Source organism: Wallemia ichthyophaga, assembly GCF_000400465.1.
Source record: "Wallemia ichthyophaga EXF-994 unplaced genomic scaffold scaffold13, whole genome shotgun sequence".
In the NCBI taxonomy this organism is placed as follows: Eukaryota; Fungi; Basidiomycota; class Wallemiomycetes; order Wallemiales; family Wallemiaceae; genus Wallemia; species Wallemia ichthyophaga.
In genome coordinates this window covers 318482-337453 of record NW_008806286.1, presented here as the reverse complement: position 1 = coordinate 337453, position 18972 = coordinate 318482, and the positions used below count along the sequence as shown (strand labels likewise).

General features: G+C 45.7%; 7 protein-coding genes across 7 annotated transcripts; 5 read left to right on the top strand and 2 right to left on the bottom strand.

Annotated features, from left to right (window-relative positions):
* Positions 1 to 119: 119 nt before the first annotated feature.
* J056_001161 (Pentafunctional AROM polypeptide) lies at positions 120 to 5797 on the top strand (the record flags this gene model as incomplete). Its single annotated transcript, XM_009270789.1, has 5 exons — positions 120 to 483; positions 799 to 3083; positions 3128 to 3385; positions 3430 to 5706; positions 5762 to 5797. 5 exons carry the CDS (start codon positions 120 to 122, stop codon positions 5795 to 5797), a joined length of 5220 nt encoding a protein of 1739 aa, XP_009269064.1.
* Positions 5798 to 6001: 204 nt separating this feature from the next.
* On the top strand, positions 6002 to 10412 carry J056_001160 (Chromodomain helicase hrp3; the record flags this gene model as incomplete). Its single annotated transcript, XM_009270788.1, has 5 exons — positions 6002 to 6040; positions 6088 to 8887; positions 8938 to 9571; positions 9621 to 9676; positions 9724 to 10412. 5 exons carry the CDS (start codon positions 6002 to 6004, stop codon positions 10410 to 10412), a joined length of 4218 nt encoding a protein of 1405 aa, XP_009269063.1.
* A 124-nt stretch (positions 10413 to 10536) lies between these two features.
* J056_001159 (ADP-ribosylation factor 6) lies at positions 10537 to 11225 on the top strand (the record flags this gene model as incomplete). Its single annotated transcript, XM_009270787.1, has 4 exons — positions 10537 to 10734; positions 10782 to 10980; positions 11030 to 11137; positions 11182 to 11225. 4 exons carry the CDS (start codon positions 10537 to 10539, stop codon positions 11223 to 11225), a joined length of 549 nt encoding a protein of 182 aa, XP_009269062.1.
* Positions 11226 to 11601: 376 nt separating this feature from the next.
* Positions 11602 to 12326, bottom strand: J056_001158 (Iron-sulfur assembly protein 1; the record flags this gene model as incomplete). The annotated part of the gene is made up of 3 exons (XM_009270786.1): positions 11602 to 11674; positions 11720 to 11952; positions 12003 to 12326. 3 exons carry the CDS (start codon positions 12324 to 12326, stop codon positions 11602 to 11604), a joined length of 630 nt encoding a protein of 209 aa, XP_009269061.1.
* A 357-nt stretch (positions 12327 to 12683) lies between these two features.
* J056_001157 (12-oxophytodienoate reductase 1) lies at positions 12684 to 13816 on the top strand (the record flags this gene model as incomplete). The annotated part of the gene is made up of 2 exons (XM_009270785.1): positions 12684 to 13216; positions 13264 to 13816. 2 exons carry the CDS (start codon positions 12684 to 12686, stop codon positions 13814 to 13816), a joined length of 1086 nt encoding a protein of 361 aa, XP_009269060.1.
* Positions 13817 to 14168: 352 nt separating this feature from the next.
* On the top strand, positions 14169 to 15947 carry J056_001156 (uncharacterized protein; the record flags this gene model as incomplete). Its single annotated transcript, XM_009270784.1, has 2 exons — positions 14169 to 15097; positions 15146 to 15947. The coding sequence occupies 2 exons, from the start codon at positions 14169 to 14171 to the stop codon at positions 15945 to 15947; spliced, it is 1731 nt and encodes a 576-aa protein (XP_009269059.1).
* A 172-nt stretch (positions 15948 to 16119) lies between these two features.
* J056_001155 (Serine/threonine-protein kinase ppk15) lies at positions 16120 to 18917 on the bottom strand (the record flags this gene model as incomplete). The annotated part of the gene is made up of 3 exons (XM_009270783.1): positions 16120 to 17027; positions 17078 to 17564; positions 17613 to 18917. 3 exons carry the CDS (start codon positions 18915 to 18917, stop codon positions 16120 to 16122), a joined length of 2700 nt encoding a protein of 899 aa, XP_009269058.1.
* Between the last annotated feature and the right edge of the window lie 55 nt (positions 18918 to 18972).

Genomic DNA, 18972 nt, shown 5'->3' with positions numbered 1-18972 from the left:
GGATTTGGTGGTGGTGGTGGTGGATTCGGTGGTAGTCCGTTTGCAACTTCATTTGGTGGACCAGGTGAGTTTGAGTGATTATTGATAAAGACATGAACTAAGTGAAGAAAGGCTTCAACATGAGATTTGGCGGACCAGGAATGAACTCATACACTAATACCCGTAGATATCCTAGACAGCAACAAGCACAACCACAGTCAATGATACAACAAATACTTCCAATACTGATTCTAATCGGATTCACATTGCTTAGCTACCTACCTTCACTACTAGGATCACTCTTTTCAGTACCAGCACCTGGATTCTCATTAGACAAAACAGTTTTCTACTCGATGGAGAAGTCCACAGGGTTCCCTAATGATGTTAAGTACTTTGTCAATCCATCTCAGTGGAGGAATCATCCATACTCACAAACCAGTCAAGTACCACAATCATTTAGTAATGAAGTTGAGAGATTGCTAGCTCAGAGGCTTGGTAGGAAGTGTAAGTATTGGTTGCAAGATAGAGATAAGAGAATAGAGCGCTACAGTGGCTTCTTTGGGATTGGAAAGGATGATGAAAAATTGCAGCAAGCGTATAAGGAAACCAATGAAAATTGTGATAGACTTAGAGGGCTGGGGTATTCCGTGAATGTATATTGAAAATTTAAGTTTATATGTCTTTGAATGCCGTGTGCCTTGAGGAATCCAATGACGGGGATTTCACGAATAAATTAAACCAAATCCGTTTAAATTCCCTTTACACAGTACAATCATCCAATGATGGGTGAAAATAACTCAAATTACTCAATAAATAAAGTTGAAATCCTCGGCAATAATTCTATTCACTGTGGTTTCCATCTCTCCGAGTACATCGCAGAAACCATCTCCACTCAGCTCAGGTCATCCGCCTATGTCTTTATCACAGATTCGAATATTCAGAAATTACACTTGAATTCTCTTGTTAGCCATCTCAAGTCCTCTCTCTCTGCCTCTAATTCCACCGCCAAAGTTCTCAGCTACGTCGTCAGCCCCGGCGAATCTTCTAAATCACGCGCTGTCAAGGAAGATATTGAGGACTGGATGTTCTCTCACAGGCTCACTAGGGACACCGTAGTCATTGCCTTGGGTGGTGGCGTCGTTGGCGACCTCTCTGGCTTCTTAGCTGCTACTTACATGCGCGGCGTCCCTTTCGTTCAAATACCGACCACCCTTCTCGCTATGGTTGACAGCTCCGTCGGCGGCAAGACTGCTATCGATGTCCCCGCTGGTAAAAACCTAATCGGCGCTTTCTGGCAGCCTAAATTCATCTTCATTGATATTTCTATGCTTGAAACCCTGCCTCAGAGAGAAGTCAGCAACGGCATGGCTGAAGTTATCAAGACTGCCGCCATTTGGAACGCTGAGGAGTTCTCCGATTTGGAAAACAACGCCCCTGCTATTCTCTCTGCTGTCTCTAAGCCTTCTTCTTCGCCTCAGCACAAGTTTCTCGGTCGCCACATCTCAAATCGCACACCAGAACAATCCCTCATCTTAAAAGTCGTCAGTGGCTCTATCGCCGTCAAGTCTCACGTCGTCACAGTGGATGAGCGTGAAACCGGCCTCAGAAATCTTGTCAATTTTGGCCACTCTATTGGTCATGCTATCGAAGCTATCGTCGCTCCAGATGTTTTACACGGTGAATGTATATCTGTTGGAATGGTTCTTGAAGCTGAGGTTTCTAGAGCTTTGGGTCATCTATCTCAAGTCGCCGTGGGCAGAATTTCACGCTGTCTCAAAGCCTTTAATCTTCCAATCAGCACTAACGAGGCTTTATTCTCCCGTCTTCCAAAATCTACCAACATCACCGTCGATCGCTTGATCGAAATTATGGCCGTCGACAAAAAGAATGCAGGTAGCAACAAAAAGATTGTTCTTTTGGGAAACATTGGTAGCACCGTCGAACAAAAAGCTTCAGTTGTTAAAGACGACATTATTCGCCGTGTACTCTCTTCGGCCGTGCGCGTAGAAGCTGGTAGCCCTCCAAAGAACTTTACACTTTCCACCCCCGGTTCCAAGAGCATCAGTAATCGTGTGATGGTACTTGCAGCCCTCGGTAAGGGCACTGTTAAAATCCGTAATCTTCTTCATTCCGATGATACCAAGGTTATGATGTCGGCGCTAAACGACCTTCACGGCGCCAACTTTGCGTTCGAGGATGGAGGTGACACACTAGTCATTCAGGGTGGTCAAGGCCACCTCAATCCTCCTGATGACGGTAAACAAATTTACCTCCAAAACGCTGGTACGGCTGCAAGATTCCTGACTACTGTGTGTACCCTCGTCCAGCCAACTGAAAGACAGCAACACACAGTCATCACTGGTAATGCGCGTATGAAACAACGTCCAATTGGACCACTCGTTGATGCTTTACGTAGCAATGGCTCCGATATTGGTTATCTAGAGAGCGAGGGCGCCCTCCCACTCCATATCGCAAGCAAAGAGAGCGGCTTGATTGGTGGTCATATCCAACTAGCTGCTACCGTTTCATCGCAATACGTTTCTTCTATCCTTCTTTGTGCGCCCTACGCAAGCGAAGCCATCACACTTGAGTTGGTCGGCGGTCAGGTGATCTCACAGCCTTACATCGATATGACTATCTCAATGATGAAAGATTTCGGCGTTAATGTGGAGCGCGTTAAAGACGATGGTGGTAAATTGCTCAATGTTTACAAAATTCCAAAAACTACCTACACCAACCCATCTGAATACAACGTGGAAAGTGACGCCTCGAGCGCTACCTACCCCGCCGCTATTGCTGCGCTCACAGGCACAACGGTGACCATTCAAAACATTGGCAGTGAAAGTTTGCAAGGTGATGCTGGCTTTGCGAAGAATGTACTGGAGCCAATGGGTTGCAGGGTAGTGCAGACCACGACCGATACTACTGTAACCGGACCCTCTGAGCCACTTAGGGCGCTTGGTAGCATTGATATGGAGACCATGACGGATGCTTTCCTCACCGCGTCGTGCGTCCTCGCTGTCGCTACAGGCGAGTCTACATCTGGAGTGAAAAAGGAGGGCAATGCGACGCGTATTTACGGTATTGCTAATCAGCGTCAAAAAGTGCGTTGTTGATAATTCTTTCTTCTAAGCTGACATGGTCCTAGGAATGCGAGCGTATTCAAGCTATGGCTGATGAACTCGCCAAATTCGGTATTAGGACGCAGCAAGATCCTGACTCTATCACCATCTTCCCGAGACCAGCCTCGGAGCTCAACACTGAGGTTGTCGTTCATTGTTATGATGATCACCGTGTAGCTCTCGCTTTCTCGTGCTTGGCTCAAAAGGTCGCCGGAACAATCTTAGATGAAAAGCGTTGTGTTGAGAAAACGTGGCCAAATTGGTGGGACGATCTTCAAAATAAGGTGGGTAGATGTAGATATTGGTGGCGTTTTCTAATTGCGTTCAGATCGGTATACCAGTTAGTGGTGTTGACGCTCATCCAGTCGCTGGCCCTCCTTCCCCTAAGCTTGCTCCTGTGCCCGCTGCCGCTCCCTCCGGAGCTTACATCCCCGATGCTTCTATTTTCATTATCGGTATGCGTGGCAGTGGAAAGACAACAGTTGGTAAGCTGGCGTCTGGTACTCTCAACAGGAAGTTCTTAGATGCGGACGCTATTCTTGAAGAAGACACCCAAGTCCCTGTCTACAACTACGTCCAAAAATTCGGTTGGGACGCTTTCAGAAAGGCAGAGTTGGACGTATTAAGAAAACTAATAGAGAAGCATTCACAAGGCTACGTTATTTCTCTCGGCGGTGGCGTTGTGGAGACAGCCGAAGCGCGCGAGCTTCTGAAGGCTTATGCCGCCGACAAAGAAGGAGGGCCAGTAGTCTACGTCGAGCGCGACGAAGGTGAGATAGTGAACTACCTCCAAAATGAAAAGTCACGTCCGGCGTATGCGAGTGGTGATGCAGTCAAAGATGTTTTGCACCGCCGCAAACCATGGTTCCTCGAGTGCGCCACACATCGCTTCATCAATCATCTCACTCTCCAAGCGCGCGTGAACGAAATAATGTCAGGAAAGCACACGGATCTCTCCAACAGCATGCTTCGTTCAGAGGTCAGGGAAATAAAGCGATTCTTCAAATTTATTTCGGGAGATGATGTCAATAGTGTCGACGTATATGCTAGAAGAACTTACTTCTTGTCGCTCACATACCCGGATCTGTTTGAGGCGCTGCCTATTCTCGATAAACTGAGTGAAGGCGTCGATGCACTTGAGGTGCGCGTCGATCTGTTATCGGAAGATGGCAAGGCTCCCGTTACTCCAAACGTACCATCGGCGGAGTACGTATCTCTTCAGCTCTCCGCACTTAGACAGTGCACATCCCTGCCAATTATTTATACTGTCAGGACTCATAGCCAGGGTGGGATGATACCTGATGATAAGCTGGAAGATATAGCTGCTTTAATTGAATTGGGTGTCGCTCTCGGTAGTGAATTTGTGGACGTCGAACTTAATCTCCCTGACTCGCTTATCGGGGGTATAGTCGAACGCAAGGGAAATTCCAAGATTATTGCTTCGATGCATGATTTCCCTGGTGACTTCAAGTGGGAGTCAGTTGAGATGAGAGCCAAATTTGACGCGGGTGCTAAATACGGAGACATAGTTAAACTCGTCGGTCGCGCCAACTCGATCCAGGACAACTTTGATGCATTCAAATTCCTCAATAAGTTACCATCATCAACGCCAGTGCTGGCGTTCAATGTGGGCGTGGTGGGACAATTGAGCAGGATTATGAATTACGTTCTCACTCCAGTGACGCATGAGCTGCTGCCCTCAAAAGCGGCACCTGGGCAGCTCTCATTCAGGGAAATTCAGCAAGCACTCCATCTTAGTGGGCAACTTCCACAGAAAAAGTTTTATCTGCTCGGATGTCCGATTAAGCAGTCTCAATCACCTACACTTCACAACACTGGATTCAAGCAGTTGGGACTTCCATATGTGTATGGTCTGCATGAGGGAGAGCAGCTTGATGAGAGTGTTGATGAGTTGCTTTATAGTGAAGAATTCGGTGGTGCCTCAGTGACTATCCCTCACAAAGTGAACATTCTCAGTAAACTTGACACTCTGTCTATGCCAGCCAAGGCAATTGGAGCAGTCAACACGGTTGTTGTGAGGGAAGGGCTGAATGGGAGGAGAGAATTGTTCGGTGATAACACAGATTGGCAAGCTATCAGGAGCTGTGCGCAGTCGTCTGTCAGTGGGAATGATCCAATCACTGCGGAGTCGGCCGGACTGGTTATTGGAGCTGGAGGAACGTGTCGCGCAGCTCTGTATGCGTTGCATGCTTTGGGATGTGGTAGTATCTATCTATACAATCGTACGCGGGCGAATGCGGAAAGCGTTGCGAAGGAGTTTCCGTCATTCAACATACGAGTGCTCGATGATCTTAACAGTGTCACTAGCAAGCCACAAGTAATCGTCTCATGCATTCCAGCATCTGCTACGACTTGCGAGGTAGGAAACAGAGAGGGAATCTTCCTCCCAAAAAGCATTTTCGGACGCACGTCGGGAGTCGTGATTGACATGTCGTACAAACCATTCAAGACGCCTCTGCTGGAGTTGGCGGAGAGTGCAGCTCACTGGGTGGGTATACCTGGAGCTACTATTCTACTCGAACAGGGATTTAAGCAGTTTGGGCTGTGGACTGGCAGACAGCCGGCAAGGAAGGACGTCGAGAAGGTAAGTAGGATTCAAGAGGTCGATAATGCTAGCACACACTTACGCACACTCATAGGCCGTCTGGGACAAATACATGGAGGTACATACATAATCTTTAAATTACACTTTTGTTATCTTGGCGCTGAATTTTTACATGAATTGCTTTGTTTGCTTGTTATGTCCCCCGCATAAAACAAAAAATGTCGTCGCATCGTCGTCGTCACCGCCTCGATCCGCTTCATCGTCGACGACGAGGCGGATGATAGCAGAAAGTAAGAGATTATTGTAGATAGAGATTACGTGGGCTAAAATAAAAATGGCAGATCATACAGATATGAAAATGGACATGGGAGATGTGAGGAGAGATATAGCGGCTAGGAGATACACTGACACGCAGCGCAGAACAGCTCCAGTTCTGGTGATGCAGAAGGAGAATCAGACGCGCCTCTTAATCAACAAGGTGCCGTGCCTGCGCCGATAGAGGACGAGCCACTAGACGCAGCCGACAAGATCGACTTGAATTACGTTGATCCAGATTTATACGGTCTGCGGAGATCGGGAAGATCAGCAAAAAATCAATCGATGGATCCGACATACTTGGATGAGTTTTTAGACGATGACGAGGATGATTACGATGAATCACCCAAGCGCAAATCGAGGAAAGGCGGTGGAGGTAGCAAGAGGAGAGCGGCTAATAGGGAAGCGCCTCCACCTCGTTTCGACGAAAGCTCTGAAGACGAGTACTTCACTTCAGTCACCTCAAAGAAACGCCAAAGAACTAAACAGCGCGCTCAATCAAGCGATGAGGATGATAGCCTGGATGATGATGACGAAGCTGGTGCTTTTAGAGCATCCTCTAGAGGTAATAACGGCGTGAGAAATTACAACGAAGAAGCCATCGCCGGTTTTGAAACAGATGAAAGTGAACGCTTCGAAGCTGATACGGTTCCCGTTGAAGAACCTAAAGTTGGTGATAAACCGTCGGAATACGAGATTGAAACTGTATTCGGTCACTCGAGGGATGCAACTAATTCCCCCGATGAGGATGACGATCCTTACGAGAACATTAGATTCCACATCAAGTGGAGAGGCTTCTCTCACCATCACAACACAGACGAGACTTATGAGTTCCTTAAACGCTGCAAAGGTATCAAGAGAGTCGATAATTACATCAAAAACATCTACAATTACCAGCATGAAATTTATCGCCACCGCGAACAGAACAAGGAAGACTTTGAAATTGTTGAGATGGAAAAAGAGAGACTTAGAGATCTCGTTGATATGTACAGGAAGGTGGAGCGCATTCTCGACCAGCGAGACAGTGGTACGACTACAGAATACTTTTGCAAATGGACTGGTCTGCAGTACTCAGAGTGTACCTGGGAGAAGCATGATGATGTTGTCCAATACGCTCCTGAGCAGATCGACGCTTATCTTCTCAGAACTGCTTCAACAACTCTTCCAAACAGATCTGCCAATTACAACAGATCCAGACCTGCTTTTAGAACTTTAATGGAGTCCCCTAACTACATTCAATCTACTGGTGGTGAATTACTCGATTATCAGATGACTGGTTTGAATTGGCTCGCTTATCTCTGGTCTAGAATGGAATCAGGTATTTTGGCAGACGAGATGGGTCTCGGTAAGACTGTTCAATCTATCGCTTGGATTTCTTGGCTTTTCCACGAAAGACAGCAATATGGTCCCTTCTTGGTCGTAGTCCCTCTATCGACCATACCGGCCTGGCAAGCTCAATTTCAAAAGTGGGCACCAGACTTGAACGTCGTTTGCTACAATGGTTCTGGAAAGTCTCGTGAGGTTATCAGAGAGTATGAGTTTGGTGAAATAAAAAAACTCAAATTTAATGTCTTGCTCACTACATACGAGTTTTGCCTGAAGGACCGTACTGAGTTGGGTCAAATGAGATGGCAGGCACTGCTCGTCGATGAGGCTCATCGTCTCAAAAATTCTGAGTCTCAGTTATATGAGACGCTCTTCAGTTTTGTCACAAATTCCAAGCTGCTCATCACTGGTACACCGCTTCAGAATAACGTTAAGGAATTATCCGCACTGATGCACTTCTTGATGCCTGAAAGGTACCAAATCACAGGTGATTTTGAGTTGACAGATGAGGATCGTGAGGATAAGATTGGACAGCTGCACGATCAATTGAAGAATATTATGTTGAGAAGATTAAAGAGAGATGTGATCAAGTCACTTCCAACAAAGTCTGAACGTATTCTACGTGTAGAGTTATCCAGCTTGCAAACTCACTACTACCGTAATATACTCACTAAAAACTTTACTGCATTGAAGGGCTCAGAAGGTAGTGGTCCTGCTATGTCGATGATGAACATTGCCAACGACTTGAGGAAGGCTTCTAACCACCCATACTTATTCGATGGCGCTGAAGGATCAGCTAGCATGAAAGAAGAGATCCTCAAGGGTCTCGTTATGAACTCTGGTAAAATGGTACTGCTCGATAAGTTACTTGCACGTCTTAAGGCCGATGGTCATCGAGTTCTTATCTTCTCACAGATGGTCCGTATGCTCGATATCATCTCTGACTATCTATCGTTGCGTGGGTATATGCATCAAAGATTAGACGGTACAATTCCATCAGAGCAACGCAGAAAAGCTATTAATCACTTTAATGCGGATAATTCTCCTGACTTTGCATTCCTTCTGTCTACAAGAGCTGGTGGACTAGGTATCGACTTACAGACAGCAAACACGGTTATCATTTTTGACAGTGATTGGAATCCACAAAATGACTTACAAGCAATGGCAAGAGCTCACAGAATTGGACAGAAATCCCACGTCAGTATTTACAGATTCGTTAGCAAAGATACTATGGAGGAGGATATTCTTGAGCGTGCAAAGAGAAAAATGGTTCTAGAGTATGCTATTATTAATCAAGTTGATACTTCTGGTAAAAACATCGGTCAACCTAAATCAGCAAAGCAACAACCAGACAATTTCTCGAAAGAAGAATTGTCTGCTATCTTGAAATTCGGTGCACAGAACATGTTCAAGACTGATGACAAGGAGCAAAACAAAAAACTTGCTGAACTTAATCTTGACGACTTGCTCGCTCGTGCTGAAGATTTGGAGAGTGACAAAGCTGTTGGTGGATCATCTCTTGGTGGACAAGATTTCTTGCAGCAATTCCAGGTACAAGATATAAAGAATGATACTAGCTGTGAGTTTGCTTTATTGTGCTGTGAGTATGCTGACGTGATTTTTTCACAGGGGAGGATATTATTCCGGCTGAAGAGCGTGACAAGCTCGATGAGGAACAGAAGGAGGAGCTTCGGAAACAGACTGAAGAAGAGATGCAGGAGCAGTATGGTAAAAGAGCTGCATCAAAGGTTCAACCAGGAACATATAAGACTGGGGATGCACCATCACCTCCAAAGAAGGCACCGCAAAAGGAAGCACCACTAATACCGAAGAAGACAACAGCTCAGCGTGCTATCGAGTTGAAGGAAAGAGATCTGCGAAATTTGATTCGTGGTATAACCAGATTCGGTGATATTAGAATTCGCATGGATGATATCGTCAAAGACAGTAAACTTGAAGGAAAGAATAGGACAGTTCTTATCCAAACATCCGATGACTTGCTAAACAGATGCAAGGAAGCTGTTGATGAACACAACATGGAGTTGAAGAGCCGTGCTCAAGCTGGTGAAAGCATAACTCAAAACGATCGTCAGAAAGCAATTCTAATTTCTTTCAAGAGCATACAAGGCGTTAACTCACTGACAACTTACGTGCGGTACAAAGAGCTAAGCTTCCTTCATGATGTGTTGAGTAGTGTCGGTAATCATTTGAGCTGGCGTATACCGGTAGATAAGTTGAAATCAGTTGTTGGATGGGCATGCGAGTGGGTGTTGAACAGAGTCAGTTTAATATGTTGCTAACGTGAATTCAAGATGGACTGCTAAAGATGATGCAATGCTTTTGGTTGGATGTTGGCGCCATGGACTGGGTATGTTTGGTCGTTGGCTGATTTAAAATTTACTGACAGGTGTTTAGGCAATTGGGAAATTATCGCCAACGATAAAGAACTTGGGTTACAGGGCAAACTCTTCTTAGAGGAGGGCAGAGGAAAGACCAAGAAAGAAGACAAAAAGATACCTAATGCAGTACACCTTGTTCGCAGAAGTGACTACCTACTGAGTGAGTTGAAGAAGGCACTCGAAAAGGACTTTATTGCAAAGGAGCAAATGGAAGCAGCCGGTCCACCTCAGGGAGTAGCAGCACAAGGAAGCAGAGCAGCTCAATCAAAGCCATCGCACTCGTCTCCAGTGGTAAAGAAAGAGAGCGTGGAAAGCGACGAAGAGTGTGAGTCAATGGACGAGGATGCGATGAAGGAGGATATGAGACCGGTGAGAAAGCAGCTCAAGTCACTAAAAAATCAAGTGGATACTTTGAAGGGAGCAGAAAAGCTACAGCTGTTGAAAGACTGTCTTCGCTCAATTGGTACGCGTATAGATGAGCTAATGACAGCATCGACGAATAAAGAAAGAACGCGGAAACACGGTTGGCACTTTGTGACGCTGTTTTGGCCAAAGGAAGTCAAGTATACGCAATTAATAGAAATCTACAAGAAGCTTGTAGGCCAATCAAGCACCTCAGCCTCCTCAACACCAACACAAGGAGGAACAAAAAGGCAGCAGTCGCAAGACCTGAGTGAACAAGAAACAAAAAAGCCAAAGATGTAAAATATAAATATAGTTTTTTATAATTTATTTTTCAAATAACCGAGACGTTTTGCGCTATTTGACAATACGCTTTGACTCAGTTCGGTCAACAAAGTCCACGGAATAAATTTAGATATAGCAGATAATGGGATCAAATCTGAGTAAGGCTTTAAGCAGCCTATGGAAGACGAAGGAGCTACGCTTGCTCATGCTTGGATTGGACGCTGCAGGGAAGACTACAATACTCTATAAGTTGAAACTGAATCAATCGGTGACAACGATACCAACCGTAGGATTCAACGTGGAGACCGTCACGTATAAGAATGTAAAATTCAACGTTTGGGTGTGTTTTGAGTTTGGGTGCGCTGCACTTTCTGACTCTAACCTTAGGATGTTGGTGGACAAGACAAAATCAGACCACTATGGAGGCATTACTATACAGGTACACAGGGATTAGTGTTCGTTATCGATTCCCAAGACCGCGACAGAATCGAGGAAGCTAGGCAAGAGCTGCATAGAATACTTGGTGATCGTGAAATGAGGGATTGTCTGTTGCTGGTCTTTGCCAACAAGCAAGACTTACCAGGTGGTAAGATGCGCTATTTGACACGTCTACTGTATACTCACTAACTCCACAGCTATGAGTCCTGCTGAAGTTACTGAAAAGCTCGGTTTGCATAAAATGCGCGAGCGTAGCTGGTACGTGCACCCATCTTGTGCAACTACAGGTGAAGGATTGTTTGAAGGTGGGTTAATCCGCGTCCGTGCAGAATCCGCTGACAAGGCTCAGGACTGTCTTGGTTATCTACCAACGTCAAAAAGCGCACACAATAATATACGCAAGATAGCGCATTACAATGCAATACAGTGCAACTGGATACAATACCGTTTACCAGCCTTGTCATCTCTACCGATAATGCTAACCCTTATTCGTACGTTATTAATCTAGCTCAAAGATACCCATGCGAATTTTACATTTCTTAATTATTTTTATCTATAAATATATAAATATTTGGATGTATCCAATGTGCACGTCTTTAGCCGATGACAAGTGCTGTCGACAGGATGTGAGAGGTTAAAAACCGGTACAACGTGTATAAGCCATGTAACATAGTGTTAATAATTCGTTACGTATAAATGTATCAACATATACATGCAAAATGAAATTTTTCGGATATAGCCGAATGATATAAAAGACAACACAAGAAGCTCAACTAAAGCTCATAGATTCACCACATCCGCACGTTTCTGTGACGTTTGGGTTGTTAAAAACGAATTTGGATCTGAGAACGTTGTTAGATAGATAGAGTGGCAAAAGCGTAACTGACGATAACCGGTCATCAACCCAATCCATGGTACTTCCAATGATGGAGAATAGAGCCTTAGAATCCACCAAGACCTTTACACCATCTTGTTCGACCACCTCATCAAACCTGGCTGGTTTTTCGACATATTCCAAGTGATATGACATTCCAGAACATCCCTTGTTCTTGACGCCAACTCTCAATAGCTCGCCTCTAGATGAGCTTAAGAATCGAAGCTGTTCAACCGCACTCTGGGACTATGACGTTTGTTAGTTGCGGATAACGATATATTAATCATGTTGCTCACCAATTGAAGTGCAGCTGAACGGGCTTTAAGTCTGGATTTTGGTTTGGACGGGGTTGTAGATGATTGTGATTCTGTTGATCCTGTTGGCTGTGCTGGTTGTGCTGCAGCCTGGTTCGATTCCACCTCCTTTTCCTTGCCTTTAGAGGATGTAGAAGGAGTGCTCCAGCCGTGTGCCTGTGGCTTATCCCAGCCAGCCTCAGTTGTAGGCCTTGATTGCTTGGTGTCCATCCTCGCAGGTGGCGGTGGTTGATCTGCATGGAGGTGGCCTGGATTGGCTTGCGCGAGCCTTGCAGACGTTCTAATGGCTGTATAGCCTGATCTCATTAATTTATTTGCGTTTGCTATTCTCAGCATTTTGATTGTACCGGTTCAACCTTAATTTACACTCAATTCCAAAGGCTATGAAATCACTTGACAATTTTATTTATTTATACTTCCAAAAAACTTATACAATCGTCCTATTCAATTCCTTACCCGGGTTGTCCCTTAAATAATTCAACCAATCATCGTTGAGATATATCATGTTGCAATTTATGTGGCTAATATTTCTCTTGAGCTACTGAATTACCTATCAATGTTTATCAGATACTTCTAACTTCTCTTGGTAACTTTGAGTGAAAATCTGCACTCACTGTGATTTATAATCAATTCTAACCGCCTTGGAGTTATTGCAACATCCAAATGTCAAAATACGCTTCTTTATTCAAAAACAAGCAAGTTGGCGCGTTCAACCTCAATCACAGAATCGCGTTAGCACCCTTGACTCGTCTCAGAACCCAAAAGGGCGCTGATGGAGATCCAGGCGTTCCAAAAGATATCGTACCAACTTATTATTCGCAGAGAGCCACAGAAGGTGGTTTGCTCATCTCCGAAGCGACTTTGATCGCTAAGGAGACTGGCTCCGCGTTTGCAAATCTCGAGCCTGGCATTTGGAGCCAAGATCAGATCGAGCAGTGGAAAAAGGTCACTGAAGCTGTCCACAACAAGAACGGTTACATCTTCTCGCAACTCTGGGCCCTTGGAAGGATTGCTAACCCTGAGCCTTCACAGACAGTCGGTGCCAAGGTTGTCGGACCAAGTGCCGGACAATACGACAATCATGACGTCGTCGAAATGTCAAAAGACGATATCGCGCGTTACATTAATCATTATCGCCAAGCTGCACTTAATGCGGTTCAAAAATCTGGTTTCGATGGTGTAGAAGTTCACATGGCGTAGGTGGTTTCTACAAACAGTCGCAACGCCACTAAAACGCCGCTAGAAATGGCTACCTCATCGACCAGTTTATTCAGCATATATCTAATCAGCGCACAGATGAGTACAGAGCTGCAAATGACTACAAATTTGCTCTAGAAGTTCTTGAGAATGTGGTTCAAGTAGTTGGCGCTGACCGCGTTGGTTTGCGTTTGAGCCCCTTCGGTACGTTCCAAGGCATGCGTGAACGTGGAGAATTTTCACCACTATCCACTTTCAAGCCATTGGTCGAGAAGATTGTCAACACGTATGCACACAAGCTTGCTTACATTCACTTTATTGATGGATCGACGCCTGAGGATCTTCAGCACGGCGATATACTCAAGGACGTCGTCAGAGCCAAGGGGATCTCTGTGATTAGCAACCAGAACAAGTCGCTCGAGGATGCGAATGAGATATCTGAGCGCGCCGATGATATCACTGCGTTTGGTAAAACATTCATAGCTAACCCAGATTTGCCACAGAGGGCTAAACACAACTTGCCACTTAACAAAGCGGATCCAGAGACATTCTACACCACCGAAGCTGAAGGCTATACTACATATCCATTTTACAAGTAGATTTTGTTTTAAAACTATGCATTTATTAGAGTATTTGACTTGTATTTAAGCGAGGTCAGCTTTTGCAAAGGCAGAAGTGTGTGTAGGAAGTTTGACTTGCCTTCCCTAGAGGTCATGGGAGGTGAGGGAAGAAGACAAACTGATTCGAGACCAAAACTTTCATAAAGCTGCAAACGGAGACGTACATATTTCACTAAGAACATCACACGATCAGCCATTACTGCTATGACCTCATTACTGTGATGGTCCGGCAGCGATAACGGTGGTGGTACATGGGCGTGCTTAGCATTTAGGGGCTTCACGCGCAGCTCTCATTACCGATACGTCAAACACACCCAAACACTCTTAAAAAATGGTCAATCCGAAGCTAGAGCAGAAGCAAGCAGAGATAAGTGACGTGATCGTAATAGGCGCAGGCCCGCATTCGCTGGCAGTATGCAGTCGTCTATTAGAGCCATCTCCCAGTGCACTCTATTCAGACCTAGAGCATGTCAGATTATCCTTTCTCAACAAACAGAAAAATCACCGTCGTGGACCTAAAGGCAACAAACGGAAACTGATAAGACATCGAAACACACTGAGTGGATTAAACGTCCGCGTATTTGATAAAAGCCCATGGACTCACACCAACGGCACGCCTGAGAAGAAGTTCTGTGCGAATTTTCACAATCTCTTCAAAGGTTTGGAAATAGAGTACATGCGCTCGCCTATGTTCTTCCACTCGAATCCTCGGGATGTCGACGCCTTACTGAGCTATGCTTACGCGAACAATTACCACCTCAGGGAAATTCCCGGCGTTGTCGGCAAAGAGGTGAGCAAGCACAAGAAGCGACAGGCGAAGAACGGAAAGAGGGCGACGAACGAGGATCCAATTAATGAGCGCTACCGGGAAGATTTCCAGACGGCAACTTCTGGCTGTTTCTTCGATTTTTGTCGCGACGATATAGAGAAGTATTACGGGTTGGATGGGGTGGTGGAGCACGGTGAAATTACGAACCTCAGCTACGACTACCATGACGAGAACCACCCTGAGAAACTTTTCAAGGTGATCAAGCAGGATGGCGAGCATGCCCTTGCCAAGACTGTCGTTTTGGCTATAGGGAACAACAATTGTGCAAATTTGCCAACTTATCTCAGCGACAAAACAACGCACAATAACAATCAGATTGGTTTAGAGGGCGAAGGATGGTGCCACACATCAGTATTTGCGCGCCCTGGGTATACTTTCCCGGGACCAGCCCTGCAAAAACCAGGATCACGTCTGTTAGTGATAGGAGGAGGGTGAGTGAGTTGTCTTTATTAACGGCCTCTTCTAACTCTCCCCAACAGTCTCACGTCTGCGCAAGTTGTCGATAAAGCGTACAAGAACGGCGTGCGCGATATAACACTTTTGATTCGCTCAGACATCTCCGTCAAGCCGTTCGATTTCGACACACAGTGGATCGATAAATACCAGAACTTGAACAAGATGATTTTCTGGCAGGAGGAGTGCATGAATGCGCGGATGGAGATGATCAAGAATGCGCGCAATGGTGGCAGCGTCAACGTACCCTACTACAAGAGGTTGCGCGAGCTGGAGAGTTGCGGAGTGCTCAAGATACACACGTGTACGCAAGTAACCAAGCTTGTACGCGATGAGTGTTTGTGGGATGTATGTGCAGTGACTAGGAAGAATACCAGTCGCTCTCGCGAAACACCCCACGTGCACCACATGGACAATCTCAAATTTGATTATCTCGTCGCTGCTACTGGCTCGAGTATTGACATAAACAAAATAGACTTTCTGAAACAGTTCCTCAGCGAGAACCCAGTTAAGAGCACACAGGGCCTGCCGCATATAACGGAAAATCTTAATTTGGAATTGGAGAGTGATATACCTGGAGATCACCAAACACCACTCTTTGTCACTGGCGGTCTCGCCGCTTTGCAGCTGGGCCCTTCTGGCTACAACCTTGCCGGTGCGCGCGATTCAGCAGAACGGATAGCAACGAGTGAAAAATTTGCAAGTGAGCTGTTCGCGCATGTACAAGCTGGTGTTGATGATGCTGCTGATGTTAGCCACACTTTGATGCAGAATCTAGCTCTGAATAATGGCAACTACTACGATATTCTGTCCAAAGAGGTAAACTAATGTTTTTCTTGTATTCAACCAAGACATCTAAAAAAATCATTCATCTTACATGAGAGTATTGTGTGAGAAAAAAAAAAAAAGAATTCATCAGGGAAGCATTTTGTATATCTCATTTGAAATTTCATATTCGAGCATCTTCTAGTCATGTTCGTCAAGTAGTCCAGCGACACACTCACCTAGCCTGTCTTGGGTATCTAGGATCGTAGTAAGCGGTATTTGAGTTGGAGTAGCTCCTGACGAGGGAGGACTGAGGCGCGGCTGGGGGATGCATGTGAGTTTGAGGGTGAGTGTGAGGATGAGCGTGAGGATGAGCGTGAGATTGTGGTGGAGGTATCATGTAAGCGTTAGCGTTATTGTTAGCGTTAACGTTAACGTTGGTGGTGCTTGCAGGTGCGCTCGGATTGACGGGGGCAGTAGCTGGAGATTGGTAACTTGACGGTGTAGGTGGTTGAGAGTTATACATATTCATACTCATGCTATTCTGTGGCTGTGCGAGAGGGACATACATCGCACCCATATCTCCATTTCCAGATGGGGGTGGTGCCGTGTAGCTGTCGAAGTAACCCGGGCGCATGTTCACCATGGGATCCATAACGACATTCATATTGCTAGCTGGTGGTGGTGGTGGGGGTTGGTGTGGTGCACTTGCATTCGCTCCCACACCCATACCTACACCTGCATAAGCCCTCGCTTGATTCATGTAGCTCTGCGACGCTGCCCTCTCAGCTTGTTCCTGAAGATATTCAAGCTGCGGATACTGCTGGTACTGCTGCCAACTGTTTCTCTTTTGGTGCCCACCAGGCGTTGTGGTGACTGCGGCTGTCGTCGTCGCTCCGGCATTTCCTCCTCCTCCAAGTGATACTGGCTTATTACGTCTTTCCCACTCGCGCATCGCTTCGTCTCTGTTGATTATTGGTGTCATCGACGATCCTCTGCCGAGATTCTCGTGACTTGACATGGCGGCGATTCTAGCGAGCTGCGGAGGTATGACATCCATCTGTGCAGGGTGAGCTGATTGCGTTGAGCCCCATTGTTTAGTTTGAGGTGGTGGTGGTGGTGGTGGCATAGTTTGGTAGCTTACTGCAAGGTAAAGTTAGCATACTTGATCACCAACAAACCATCCAACTCACCCGGATAGACGTTTTGTTTCTGGTATCTTGGTGCACCTGGTGGAAGCGGAGGTTGAGCTTTGTTGGTCTGAGCAGAGGGAGGAGGAGGGAAAGGATTTCTATAGGCATTAGCATTGGCCATTTGAGATGATGTTTGCTGGCCCATATAGTTGCTTTGGCTTGCCAACTGCTGGTTGTACGCCTGAGCAGATTGGTAAGACGGACGTTGAGGTGACTTTGACGTCTGGAGACCGCCATAAGGTCTCATCTGATCAACGTTGGGTGTGGTAGGTACGCTTGCTGGAGCGGCTGTTGGCATAGCGCTAGCGTTGGCGTTGTATTGTGAGGATGAGCTGGGTGACATGGTAGCGCTGCTGTTGGAGTGTAAAGTAGAACCTGAAGGAGAGCCCGACTTGTTTCCAGAGGGAAGGTTGGGCGGTGACCAGCTTCCAGTGAACTGCTCACCAGTAATAAAGGGGTGGAGTCTGGCTTGCTGAGGAGACCAGCGCTGGAAGGTGTGTTAATTATGGCACAGCGCAATATAGATATCACGCACCTCAATAGGATTCATATTCAACAAACCCTGAACAAAATGAATGAAGCTCAGTCTGTTTGCATGCTCCTTCTGCAAATCACTGTCAGACCTGGCCTTGGAGGAAGGAATAGGGTATTGCTTGATAATTTCTGGGAGAGTGGAAGCAGAGAAGTATTTCTTTGAAGGCTGCTCCTGAGTGTTGTGTTCTTGAGAAAATTTTTCGAGACTTTTGAGCTTAAACTGGGGTTGTCCGAATTGATCGATATATTGTTCGAAAAATTCAGCCGACTGCTTACCAGACTGAAGCATGAAAGCGGGAGGTAGACCGAGCATGTCAACGATTCTAGAAATCTGATTATACTCGGATGTGCCTGGGAAGAGAGGCAAACCAAGAAAGAGTTCGACAGCAATACAACCCAAGGACCAGATGTCGATGGCGGAGGAGTAAGGCATGCCAAGTAAAACTTCAGGAGAGCGATAGAATCTAGACTGAATGTAAGTGTAGACAGTCTGTCTTTCATGACATGCAGAGCCAAAGTCGATAATCTTAATCTGAGGGGATTGGAGGGATTTGAGGAGGATATTCTCAGGTTTCAGATCGCAGTGGATGAGTCTCGCTTGATTAAGGATGACGAGCGCGTCGAGAAGTTGAGCAGTGAAAACTTTGACGAGGGAAGTGGAAAGGCCTCTAAAGGAATTCTGTTTGATCAATTCGTAGAGGTTGGAGGAGAGAAGCTCGAAGACTAAACATAGATGTTTACAGTGGATGAATTGATCCAGTAAACGAAGAATATGATGATTGTCTTTGAAATCGAACTGATTGTTGAGTAATTCAAGTATCGTAACCTCCATCATAGATTGATTAAAGTACGCAGGTTTATTCTTAATAACCTTTATCGCGACAATTTCACCAGTGTTTACATTCTGGCACTTAGCAACCTGACCGAAGGTCCCTTGACCGAGAATATCAATAATAAGATAATTATTGTTACCACCGCCACCCAACCAATCATTGACATATAAAATATAGTCATTATCCTGATTATCGTATCCTTGATTATGAATTGGCTTTGAAGGTTTTGTGAGTACGCGGCGGGGGTTATTAGAAGGTTTATAGTTGTAAAGGTTGTTGCATTTGTTGTATACGTTGGATAGGTTTAGAGTGAGTGACGTCGTTGGATTCGTTGGGATCGGTGTTGTCCCCGTTGTGCCCGTGGTGCTGCTCATAGCCTGTGTATTGGCATCTTGACTACCACTCGTCCAGCCATATCCCCTACTATATCCACCCAAATACGGGGACATATAAACACTCTCCGGTGAATTCATTTCTTAGTCGATGTTGGTCACCGTGATTCTAACACTCACAACACTTATATTCCTT